This window comes from Prunus dulcis, chromosome 4 (assembly GCF_902201215.1).
Source record: "Prunus dulcis chromosome 4, ALMONDv2, whole genome shotgun sequence".
Classification (NCBI taxonomy): Eukaryota; Viridiplantae; Streptophyta; class Magnoliopsida; order Rosales; family Rosaceae; genus Prunus; species Prunus dulcis.
Window position 1 is genome coordinate 4,182,839 of NC_047653.1, and position 12,212 is coordinate 4,195,050.

At 38.0% G+C, this 12,212-nt stretch overlaps 2 protein-coding genes across 2 annotated transcripts; one reads left to right on the top strand and one right to left on the bottom strand.

Moving 5' to 3' along the window:
• Positions 1-401: 401 nt before the first annotated feature.
• On the top strand, positions 402-8,653 carry LOC117624304 (cullin-4). The gene is made up of 17 exons (XM_034355462.1): positions 402-992; positions 1,827-1,942; positions 2,047-2,393; positions 3,409-3,589; positions 3,783-3,905; positions 4,011-4,298; positions 4,734-4,859; positions 5,028-5,129; positions 5,218-5,271; positions 6,307-6,413; positions 6,816-6,876; positions 6,971-7,102; positions 7,221-7,358; positions 7,489-7,569; positions 7,824-7,904; positions 8,042-8,122; positions 8,236-8,653. Exons 1-17 carry the CDS (start codon positions 632-634, stop codon positions 8,347-8,349), a joined length of 2,493 nt encoding a protein of 830 aa, XP_034211353.1. The 5' UTR covers positions 402-631; the 3' UTR covers positions 8,350-8,653.
• Positions 8,654-9,020: 367 nt separating this feature from the next.
• On the bottom strand, positions 9,021-9,543 carry LOC117624390. The gene has a single exon (XM_034355597.1). The coding sequence runs from the start codon at positions 9,485-9,487 to the stop codon at positions 9,206-9,208; it is 282 nt and encodes a 93-aa protein (XP_034211488.1). The 5' UTR covers positions 9,488-9,543; the 3' UTR covers positions 9,021-9,205.
• Between the last annotated feature and the right edge of the window lie 2,669 nt (positions 9,544-12,212).

The following is a 12,212-nucleotide window of genomic DNA, read 5'->3' on the forward strand; positions in this document are numbered from 1 at the left end:
ATCGCCCCACTCCTTCTAACCACATTGCTGAGTAGCCCTGCGCCCATCCTGTTTTTTTTTTAAATCTTTTTTCTAATGCTATATTTTAGTTATAATGAAGTTTTAATATGTTTTTAAAATAATTCAATTTTTATAAATTAATTTCAACAAAATTTATAGGTTTTCAAAGAAAGAAGAAGAAAAAAAAAATTATCATGTTTATTTAACGGCAATTTTAACAGAATGGGCCATACTGGCTAACAGTGCTAAACACAAGGACCAAATTGGCTAAATTAAAAACACATGAACTAAATTGGCCAACAAAATAAAACACAAGGACTATTTTAGCATTTAAGCCTTGTATAAACTATACGAAATCGCATGGATCACATAATAAAAAGAAAACCATAAAACCATAAGACAAAATCTGTAGTCATTTCTTGTTTTTTTAAAAAAAATCTTTGGTCATTAATTGTGAGAGAATTAACATACACATTCTCTCTTGCTCTGTTTCTCTTTTCTCTCTCTATCTCTGTCTCATATCGGGCTATCTATTAGCTGCTGGCTTCTCAAATCTTCGTCTCGCTTTGTCTTTGGTTTCTCTCTCTTCTCTCTTTCTCCCTCTATCTCTTTCACTTACAATGCGCTGTTAATGAGTTTGATGTCTCACCCCACAAAACGCTCCTCAGCCATCAACAACAACAACAGCAGCAGCACCTCCTCCTCTCTCAACCCTTCTTCAGGCCCACCCATGAAAAAGGCCAAGTCTCAGGCCGTCGCCTGTTCCCTCGATCCCAGCAAGAATGGCCTCCACCACCACCACCACCACCATCCTCACACTCACCCTTCTCAGGACCCCGATAACGACGTCGTATTCGACCCCTCTACCATGGCCCTCGACGAAGATCTCAAGTCCGACGATCCCTCTTCCCGTGCCGTCGCCGCCAATTTGTCCCGCAAAAAGGCCCAGCCCCCTCAGCCAACCAAGAAGCTGGTCATCAAGCTCCTGAAAGGTACGCCTTCTTGATCCCAAAGCTATAATTTTGATATGCTCTAGTCGGATAGTGATTTCTAGGTTTTTTGGGATTGAATAACATCTTTGATTTTGCTTCGGGGTTTGGGGGCTTGGGCGATTTGTTGAATTAGGTTTTGGGCTTTGGGCCTTTTGGCTCTGCTATTAGGTCGAATTGATAGGTTGGTTTCGACATGGATGCTTAAATTTGATGTGGGTATTATCCAATATTGCAATTTGTGTCGTAATAGGGCGGGAACCCTGAATTCCTTTTATATTTTTGATTTAGATGCTTGTCCTTAATTTCATTTCTACGGTAATTCAGCTGCTAATGTTTTTAACATTGGTGCTTGAGTTTTCATGCGCGTTCCATGCAATTTGCATGTTTTTGATGAAGAATGTTTCACCTGGGGTGACTGTACTTGGCTGCTTGACCACTATCTGGTCAGTGATTGAACTGGGAAGTTCCATTTCTGTTAATGGCAATCTGAATTAGGTTCCAGCATTGCTTTCCCAGATTCTCTATGCTTAGGAAGTACTCGGTGCATGAGTGAAGTGAGGGTTTTGCATGACATATAGCTGGAGCTTATTACCTTATGTATTTTTAGTATGATTAGGTCTGAATTAGTGTTAGTGCTTTTTATGCGCTGTTATATATAAGCAAAAATAGCAGTGCATAGCACTTGATTAACTTGATAGAATTTACAGTGTTTCTATTAATGATGACATAAGTTCCAGAGTCTTTACAATGCCATGTTCATTTTCCCGCGGAATACATACTGAAAAAGGTTACTGACATATTTCATGTTCGTTTTTTCCTTTTGCCTCAATAAAGCTAAACCCACGTTGCCCACAAATTTTGAAGAGGAAACATGGGCAAAGCTGAAGTCAGCCATTTGTGCTATATTTTTAAAGAAACCTGATTCTTGTGACTCGGAGAAGCTTTATCAGGTAGTACAATCACATTTCTCTTCGTATTAAATGCATTTTTTTTTTCATTGTGGACATATGTCATGCATAAGGAATTCACAGAAAACAAACTATGTTCTCCTCAGGCCGTTAATGATCTTTGCCTGCACAAGATGGGAGGAAGTCTTTATCAACGAATTGAAAAGGAGTGTGAAAGACACATAGCTGCGGCACTGCAATCTTTGGTTGGCCAAAGCCCAGACTTGGTGGTTTTTTTATCACTTGTTGAGAGATGCTGGCAAGATCTTTGTGACCAGATGTTGATGATTCGCGGTATAGCCTTGTATCTTGATCGAACATATGTGAAACAAACACCAAATGTGCGTTCATTGTGGGACATGGGACTGCAGCTTTTCCGTAAACATCTTTCTCTGTCTCCGGAAGTTGAGCACAAAACTGTCACGGGCCTCTTAAGACTGATCGAGAAAGAAAGGTTAGCCATATTCTATCAATTTAAGCAAAAGGCAATATGACTTGGGAAAAGTAGGTTTGGGAATTGTAGTTTTCAACAATGATTGTGAACTTTCAAGACTGTAAATTTTATGCCCTTCCCATATTTCTCCTATTTCTAAAGGTGCGTGAGGGTTCTTTTGTTGTAGGTTAGATTGGGAATCAATTAGCCAAGGGTTTGATGGATGAATGTTCGCAGGGATGTTATGTTATATGTTATAGGCGTTTAGATCTTCGCAGTTTCATAAGAAACTTGTCATGTTTAAGTTAATAATATATGGCAAGATTGTGCCACTCATCATCTCACTGAGAAACCCACTTAATGCATATGCTAATGTAATGTTTATACAACTTTTCATTCCATGATGTGGGGTCGGTAAGGGTTGCCACTGGCAGCACCATGTTTGTCTTATTTCTGGGTTGGGCATCAGTAGTATGTGTGGCATGCCATATAAGCAGCCACACCACAAAGTAAAAAGCTTTTTAGAAAGTAGAGAGTAAAATGAAAAAAGAAACGTTTTTCTCCTACCCAAACATTAAACTTCATGGGTTTTTGAACTTAATAAATTAAGTTAAAAGATGGCTATTACATGATGTTGTGTCTGTAAGGTTGCCATTGACAGCGCCATGTTTGGCTTATTTATGGGTTGGCCATGACTATTATGTGTGGCATGTCATATAAGCAGCCATACCCTAAAGTAATCAGCTTATTGGAAATTAAAGAGTAAAAGTTTTAAAAAACAAGAAACATTTTTCTCACCCCAAAACATTAAAGTTTATTGGTTTTTTAAAAATCAGCCATAAAAGTTGTCATCATCCCATTGCAATATGTGTTCACCATACCCTGTTTGCCTATCCTTTATATGATTTTCCACCCAAGTGTTAATCAAGACCTGAGAGTTGAACTTTGATCTTTAACGTATTACAAGCCTCTCTGTTAACTGTTGGGTTTACTTTTGCACAAAGTAACCTGCAATATTGTGGTTTTGGTTTTTCAGATTGGGTGAAGCGGTGGCTAGGACTCTACTTAACCATCTTTTGAAGATGTTTACAGCTTTAGGAATCTACTCAGAAAGCTTTGAGAAGCCATTTCTTGAGTGCACTTCGGAATTTTATGCCGCTGAAGGTATGAAATACATGCAGCAAGCAGATGTTCCAGATTACTTGAAGCATGTGGAGGTGCATATTCTCTCTCTCTCTCTCTCTCTCTAAATTTTCTGGTCTATTTGATTTCCATTGCAGCATTTTTCTTCATGTCTGTATTTTTTGAACATAATGACTTGTTCCAATTACTTTGCACCTATCTAGCTTGTCTCTTTGCACTATGATGACTTATGCCTACCATTGGAGATTTTTGGATAACATGTTGCAGACAAGGTTGCATGAAGAACATGAAAGATGTTTAATCTACCTGGATGCAAGTACAAGGAAGCCATTAGTTGCAACAGCCGAAAAGCAGCTTTTAGAACGCCATATACCTGCCATTCTCGACAAGGTTTTTATCTGGTTATGAATTTTATGATTCTATGTTTTACTTTTTCTGTCACTATATATTGAATTTAAGTAATCACTGTTTCTCTTATGTGTATATATATTCTAGGGATTTACATTGCTGATGGATGGGAATCGAATTGAGGATCTTCAAAGGATGTACACTCTTTTCTCTAGAGTCAATGCCCTTGAATCACTGAGGCAAGCGCTTAGTACATACATTCGGAGGACAGGTCAGGGCATGATCATGGATGAAGAAAAAGATAGAGAAATGGTTTCTTCCCTTTTGGAATTTAAGGCTTCTCTTGACACTATATGGGAAGAAAGCTTTTTCAAGAATGAAGCATTTTGCAACACCATAAAGGATGCATTTGAGCATCTTATTAATCTCCGTCAGGTAGCTTTTCATCCAATTCACTTCCCCCTTGTTTTATGTGTTTATTTTCTTTAACAATAAATTGAGGAAATGAACCCATCATCTACGATGTGGTTTCAAGTGTTGCATGGTAGGACAGCACAATTAAGCAAATAACTGATCATGGATGTGAAAGTATGTTTTACTTGGTGAGGAATCAGATATGTTTTGGTTATAACATTCTAATCATAGATAACCATGTAATTTGCTTTCGGTTATAACTTTCTATCGTAAGTAACCATGTATAAAATCTTTTTGTCTTTCAGTTGAATCTAACTAGCTTGATTCCATGTACATTCCCCCCTTCCCTACTTTTTCCGGTGTGTTTGGAATTCAATTTCATTGTGCTGCTCATTATAGCTAATTTATGTAGACAATAGACATATTTGATCAAGAATTTTTTTTAATCTCTGATAGAACCGACCTGCTGAGCTGATTGCAAAGTTTTTGGACGAGAAGCTTCGTGCTGGGAATAAGGGTACTTCTGAAGAGGAATTGGAGGGAATGCTGGATAAAGTCTTAGTTTTATTCAGGTTTATACAGGTAAGATTGAAGTGTTAATAACCAAATTCAATAAGTTGACCTCCTCACTGTATGAACTAGCAGTTGTTTTGTACATGTTTTCTCTTACTGATACTTGCAAACTGTTGGTAACTGCTCGTGAGTTTCTGCAAAATGAAACCGATGAGAGATTTTTTCATGCTAATCCAGGGCAAGGATGTATTTGAAGCATTTTATAAGAAGGATCTTGCGAAAAGACTACTTTTGGGAAAGAGTGCTTCTATCGACGCAGAGAAATCTATGATTTCCAAGGTTAATGATGAAGTTTTCTTTTCTACGACTTATATGCATAGTGAACTCACCGTCACTTGATTGTACTAACAAAGTTCTATCTGTACAGCTGAAGACTGAGTGTGGCAGTCAGTTTACGAACAAACTCGAAGGAATGTTTAAGGTGTGCGATTTTCTAAATCATACGAAATATATTTTCAAGATTAGTGATTAGTTAATATTGCCTCCCAGTATCTCATGCCAAAACTAGGGATGGCAGAATTTGTCTAACTGACCAGCCTCTTACCTATTTTTCTTCGGACTGACAGGACACATCAGATTGACTATTAGAGTGCAATTTGTTTGGAAAAATGAGGTCCAGACCATCTGGTTTTGATTGTGGGTCCAATGTTTGCTTATCTCTATAGGATGCTTAATGATGAAAGGATCTTTTACAGGCTTGTTTAACTGTTATGTTTGAACGAGTTCTTGTCCTAATTTTAGCTTTACCCGGTTACTTGCTAGAAGATGCTGTAGTTAGAATAGTATTATTGAGACACTCTGCATGCTTAACTATCTGGCTGTTTTTCTTTTTGTCTGGTACTCTTGGCTTGACTATGGGAGCATTTTGTCACAGATCATAGATTTCATTAGCAATGCAAGCATTATTTGGATACATGAAATGTGTGTTTCTACTTGAAGAAATGTGATACCCATTGGCTGATCAAAATCTGCGCATTGAATATGGGTCATTATTATTTTTTCCTAAAATGTGTTGCACACATTGTGGTTTTTAAGTCAACCATTTTGCTCATGTAGTTACCATGTTTAGTACAAGGGGAAGGAAAATAGGGAGGATGTATAGGGTTGTTACAAAATGAAGAAAAATAGAAGGATGTGGTGGAGTGTGTTGGTGGAGATCAACTTTTCCCATCTTATGCGTTGTGTGTCTTTTCTTTTCTTTTGGTGGGCAACATAAGAAAAAAGACAAATAATTGCACGTTGTTGACCTTCTATATTAGTAACAAGTCCATTTGTATTTGAGCTCCTGTAGCTAGTTTGGGGTTCATGGTCATGTTATGTATCAGCCCCTTTCTTCTTTCTTCTCAGAATCATATTCACTTTATGTAGATATGGATTTGTGATTAACTGTATGAGCTTCTGTGGCTAGTTTTCTACGTAATGTTTAATGATATGCTTTGCATGTACACCTTTTCAGGATATTGAATTGTCAAAAGAGATAAATGAGTCCTTCAAACAATCATCCCAGGCCAGGACAAAGCTCCCGTCAGGGATTGAGATGAGTGTTCATGTCCTTACGACTGGGTATGTTTAAAGTTTTGGTTTTCATTTTTGTTTTAGAACGTGGCATGCGAAAAGTTTTGGTTTGGTTCCTTACATTGTGTTCAATATGTTCCCTTAAAATATGATTGAAATTGAGAAGTGTAGCTTGTAATAAAATGAATCTGTTTAGTTTTAAACTGTCCATAAAGTTTGGTGACATTTTGGTTCAATTATGCCATTTTTCTTGCACATTTTGATCTATTAAATAAGATATATTGTTTAAATGCATTTGTTTTTTTGCACATATATCTTTAATTGAAAGTATACATTTTATATGTGAACATTGTAAAGAACTCTAGTTAAATCTTGCCTTAATTTTATCTACATTATTTATCTCTCTATGTCCACAACGAGTTGAAGTGGTTTTTTTGTGGCTGGGTACAGGTACTGGCCAACATATCCTCCCATGGATGTTAGACTTCCTCATGAATTGAATGTCTACCAGGTTCAGTACATGCTACACAACAGATGCTTTTGTTGCTGGCAATATTAATGTGCTTTGTACAATATTCTCACTCTCATTTTTCTTTGTGCAATAGGATATCTTCAAAGAGTTTTACTTAAGCAAGTACAGCGGTAGGCGTTTAATGTGGCAAAATTCATTAGGTCACTGTGTGTTGAAAGCAGAGTTTCCCAAGGGTAAAAAGGAGCTTGCAGTTTCTCTGTTTCAGGTTGGTTGCGTCTAGGCCCTTGTGCTTCTGTTTATCAGCATTAGTTATTTGTTTTCCTGGAGAATTCTTTAAATTCTACCTGTTCAAGTGGATTAAGTATGGTTGTTTTGTTTGCCAGACTGTTGTGTTGATGCTGTTTAATGATGCTGAGAAGCTAAGCCTTCAAGACATTAAGGATTCAACTGGCATTGAGGACAAGGAACTGAGAAGAACTCTGCAGTCCCTTGCATGTGGAAAAGTTCGCGTCCTGCAAAAGGTGGGTGGCCGGGTGGTCGTTCATTGCCAGATTCATCTGTAAAATATTTATCTGTAACATAATTGGAGATGTCGGCTCTTAGCTCTTATCCTTGCCTTTTGTTTTCTCCCTTTTTCAATTTTTGTTACAGTTTCCCAAAGGGAGAGATGTGGAGGATGACGATACATTTACGTTCAATGACGGATTTACTGCTCCTCTCTACCGCATAAAGGTACTTTGGTTTGTATGTCCAGTTGTAACAAATTAACAATGGTTATCAGAAGGCACCAATCTTGCGTAAGCACAAAGCTTATTATAGGCCTCTGAAGTTTCAAAAGTGAATTTTTATGTCCAAACGTCATAGACTGCCAATTTTCACCTCACTTTATAATACATCACTCTCATGTTCGCTACAGGATGATTTTATTTTGGAGTTCTGTTTTAGATTGCCACTCACATGATGAAGCTTTTATTTGATGAATGCAGGTGAATGCAATCCAAATGAAGGAAACAGTGGAGGAGAACACGAGCACCACTGAAAGAGTATTTCAAGACCGCCAATATCAGGTTGACCTTTTTTCTTTTTCATTTTTTTGTATGTTCCAGATTTGTCCTATACACACATGCTGGTTTCATCCCAAATTCCAAAACAGATTGTTCTTGTCTTTCCAATTGAAAATGTTGCATTACCTGATGTCTTGCAGGTTGATGCTGCTATTGTTCGGATAATGAAAACTAGGAAGGTGCTGAGCCACACTCTTCTGATAACAGAACTGTTCCAACAGGTAAAAAAAGGCATTTGATTTTATTCAACTTTATAAATAAGTATTTATGTTCTAAAAATAAGGAATGAGTTTAAATTGCGAAACTATGTGTTGGTCTGTGTTTTGGTGAGCAGCTTAAATTTCCGATAAAGCCGGCAGATTTGAAGAAAAGGATTGAAAGCCTGATTGACAGGGAGTACCTAGAACGGGACAAGAACAACCCTCAAATTTACAACTACCTAGCGTAAGAAAAAAAAAGAAAAAAATTGCAGCAGATTTTGGAGTTTCTCCATGTAAATGACACGGGAATATTTCTTCTATCTTCAAGAGGAAGAGGAGGGAAGAGGGAAGAGGCACAGGATGTGAAGTCCAGTCCCCTGTCTGTCTTTGTTTTTATGTACAGTGACCTTGGTAGTTTTTTTTTTCTTCTTTTTCAATTTTTGTTGCGATCAATACGATTGTAAAGAACATTTTAGTCTCCGCTTTCATATTTATATTCATGCGAAAGAGTCTAGTACTTGAAGAAATCAATTGCAGATATTTTTTCTTCTTCTTCTGTTTTCTATTTCTGAAATAGGGTTATATTATATGTAAACAAAGAAAATAAAAAATAAAAAATAAAAAATAAAAAATAAAAATCTCTTATTATCCTCCTATGGGTGTCTAATGAATTCTGCTACGTATTCCCCATGCAAATATCAACAAAAGCATTTCCCGTATGAACTAGAAACTTTCAACTCATTCTTCTAAAATTTTATTTTGGTAAACACAACGAAAGAATAAGTGTTGCTTATAGAATGTGCATTAGCAGTAGGGATCTTCCTTATAAACACATTTGATTCATCCAAAAATTAAGTGTTGCTGTAAAGACGGTGACGGATCATAGTTGATTTGCAACAACAAAACAATTGGAAGAAGCTTTTCCAACGGAAGAAGGCAGCAGCAGTACATTGCATCATAAACAGATTACAGATCCAAATTCCAATACAAACACACAATTCGATTTCAATTTCACATCATTCTCACTCATCTAATTGATTTTCCTTTCTTTTTCCTTTTTACAGAAGGAAACTGAGTGTACGTTGGTGATGGGAAGAGGCAATATCAGACGGCCTTGAGCGCATCGGAATGAGCAGAAGTGGAGGTAGCAGCGGCCTTGGGATCTTCCTCCACCTCGACATGGATGGTGGTGGCGGTGGAGTTAGGGTTGAGAGGGGCGCGGATATCAGAGGAAACGACGTCGTCATCGGGATCGTAGTCGGGGTTAAGATTGCGATCGATGGCTTGGCGGCCTTGCTCAAGGCAAGGCTTGCAGGCAATCTCGATGGTTATCCAACCCAGCACCACCCCCACTATCGCTATCACTGCGCTGGTTATCGCTCCCATTTTCTCCTCTCTCTCTCTCTCTCTCTCTCTCTCTCTCTCTCTGTGTTGTTGCTTTTCTTTCAGTCTTAAGTATCAACTGAGGACTCTTATCTGTGCTGCTACTTGGGATTTAGTCGGCCAACGGAAAACTGGACTAATTGGGTTACACTGACCCAACCCAAACTAACCCTCACGGAAGCCCATTTCACAAAGCCCAACCTGAAAATGGTTTTCAAAGACAAGAACCAGAGCAGTCTTGAACATGACCATTTTCAGAGAGAAAATCTCATGCTCATGGTGAAACTTAAACAAGGATTCAAATAAAATATTAAACAAGAATTATGGGATAAATAAAAAATTTATGAAAGATTGGATTGATGAAAGTTTTGGCATTGTTATATTAAGTGAGGCCTAGATAGAAAAAATGAATTTTATGATAAGTTAGTTATATATCAAGATTAATAGATAATAATTGTTTACAGTGGAATATGTAAAAAGGGCACAAAGGATACAAGAATACAAGACGACTAATAGTAATAAGCTTTCATGACAAGAGAAATGCTAATTACAGAAGATGCAACCAAAACTTGATCCCTTGTATAATACAAGGGATTATAAGCTATGTAAACTCATTTTGTTCCAAGTGGTTCTTCATGCTCCTCGGAAGCATAGGTCTTCAGTGCACTCACATCAACTCACCTGTAGGTACCTATTTCACCTGCGTATCTATAAGCAAATAAACCCAAATCAATAGGTTGGCATTTACCCCTCTGCCCATTGTCCTTTCTAAGACTTGGAAATCATCAGAGGGGTAGTGCAAAATCAATTACAACATATCAAAATATAATACTGTTTGGTCTTATTCAAGCCTCTGCACTTGAAGTCGAATGGAGTGAACTCTAACTCAATACAAAGTTTTTTCTTTTTTCTTTTTTTCTTTTCTTTTTAAAAGGATGTTTGTATAGCAGCTTTCGCACTATAAGGGCGGTAGCCCTCTCCATTAGAAATTAAGTGCATACCTACTCCAATGGTAGCTTTCACACGGTCTCTCATGGGTAGCCCTCTCCATATTTACTACATGGTGTACTAGCTTCACAACAGGAAGCCGTTAATGTGGTAGCTCTCACTCTATTAGGGCGGTAGCCATCTCTGTTAGAAGTGAAGCATATATAGGTACCTACCTCAACATTAGCTTTCACTCAACCCTAATAGGTAGCCTTCTCCTAATTTATTGTGTACACCTATTTTGTATAGGTAGCTTTCACACCATAAAAGTGGTAGCCCTCTCCATTAGAGACTAAGTGCGCACCCACCTCCATGGCAGCTTCACACGTCCCCTACATGCAGCCATCTCTATACATAAACCCTTCTTAAAAAGTAACATTGGTGGTCAATCTAGAGTCATCTTTTTACAAGACTTGGAAGGGTTTACTCCATTGGTCAATCTATAGTCTTTTACACCTCCTCACAAAGGAATTTGTGTAATTGTCAGAGACCTATCAAATGTTTGGCATTGAATAAGACCATAACCAGCAATAGAAATATCATAACTCAACCCACCGATGTTAGGTGGACACACATGGTCTCAAGCTGAGGCCGGGTATGTCAACTCCTTACATAGATTCTACTTATCAACCTCAATGTTGAGTATGCGACGCAGCTTCATTGTCGCAGACTCAACAGAGTGGTTTGGTGAGGGAGGAGGGCACTCCTCAGCTGGGGATGGGGATGTTGATAAGAAATGGGGCATTGGGAGTGCTTGTGGTGGGGGCGAATTCAGGTAGGCTGGCCCTGACCAACGTTCACCCCCCCGAGTGATGAAATGTAAAGCGTACCTGGACGACGACGAATGACTCCTCCGCTGCGGCTCAACATGGTGAATTGTTGTAGAGTGATTTAATTATTGTAGAGTGATTGTGACTATGGTGATAAGTTTGGTGTGTACTTATAATGGTTGTAGAAGGGTCCGCATGGATAATGAAGAAATAGGACTAGAAAAATTATTGTCTTGATTATCCTTTTGTGTTGTTTTCCTTGGACAAAATATGATGTTATTACTTTGTTTCTATTGCTACTTGAAATAAGGAAGGAAAGATAGGGCTTCTTTGTTCGAACTTTTATTTTATCTTATCCATAGAGGATAATTATTTTCTTTTTCTTTTTAATTATTTGCATTTAAATGGATTAGTGGATAAAGGATCATATAGATATATAGATGAACGACCAAACAAATCCGACTAGAATCCTAATCCAATTGGAACACCCTAATCCTATATCATATATAGGTATATAGATCATAAGTTCCTTTTACCTTTATGTCAAATGGGTCAAGAAATTAACCAAATTTGCAAATTACACGTACCAAAAGATTGGAGACAAGTTTTTCACACGTTTATATTAGAAATCTGATTGGCACTTGTGCTAATCATGCATGCATCTATGAATGAAACCAAAGATCGGCAAAGAATTCGAATAGACAGACTCAAAGCACCAAAGATGGGAAATCCCACAACAAGGACTAATACATATCCAGCTCTCCTCCTCCCTCCCCAAAGCTAGGTCCTCCCTTTTCGGCCTCAGCGAGCACACCAAGCCCTCCTTCAAGCTCACCCAAGACCAGACCCTGACATTCTTGACCGCTGACATTGCCAGCACCAATGCTGACCTCAAGCTATTAATTTACAAGAATTCTCATTTAATTTACCAGGTTTCTTCGACTCCAAGCTATTAGTCAACTACTATTGGA

Coding starts and splice junctions, on each gene's coding strand:
- LOC117624304 (XM_034355462.1), top strand. CDS start 632: ATGAGTTTGATGTCTCACCCCACAAAACGCTCCTCAGCCATCAACAAC. Junction 6,414..6,815: donor GTTCATGTCCTTACGACTGG/GTATGTTTAAAG, acceptor GGCTGGGTACAG/GTACTGGCCAACATATCCTC. Junction 7,570..7,823: donor CTCCTCTCTACCGCATAAAG/GTACTTTGGTTT, acceptor TGATGAATGCAG/GTGAATGCAATCCAAATGAA.
- LOC117624390 (XM_034355597.1), bottom strand. CDS start 9,487: ATGGGAGCGATAACCAGCGCAGTGATAGCGATAGTGGGGGTGGTGCTG.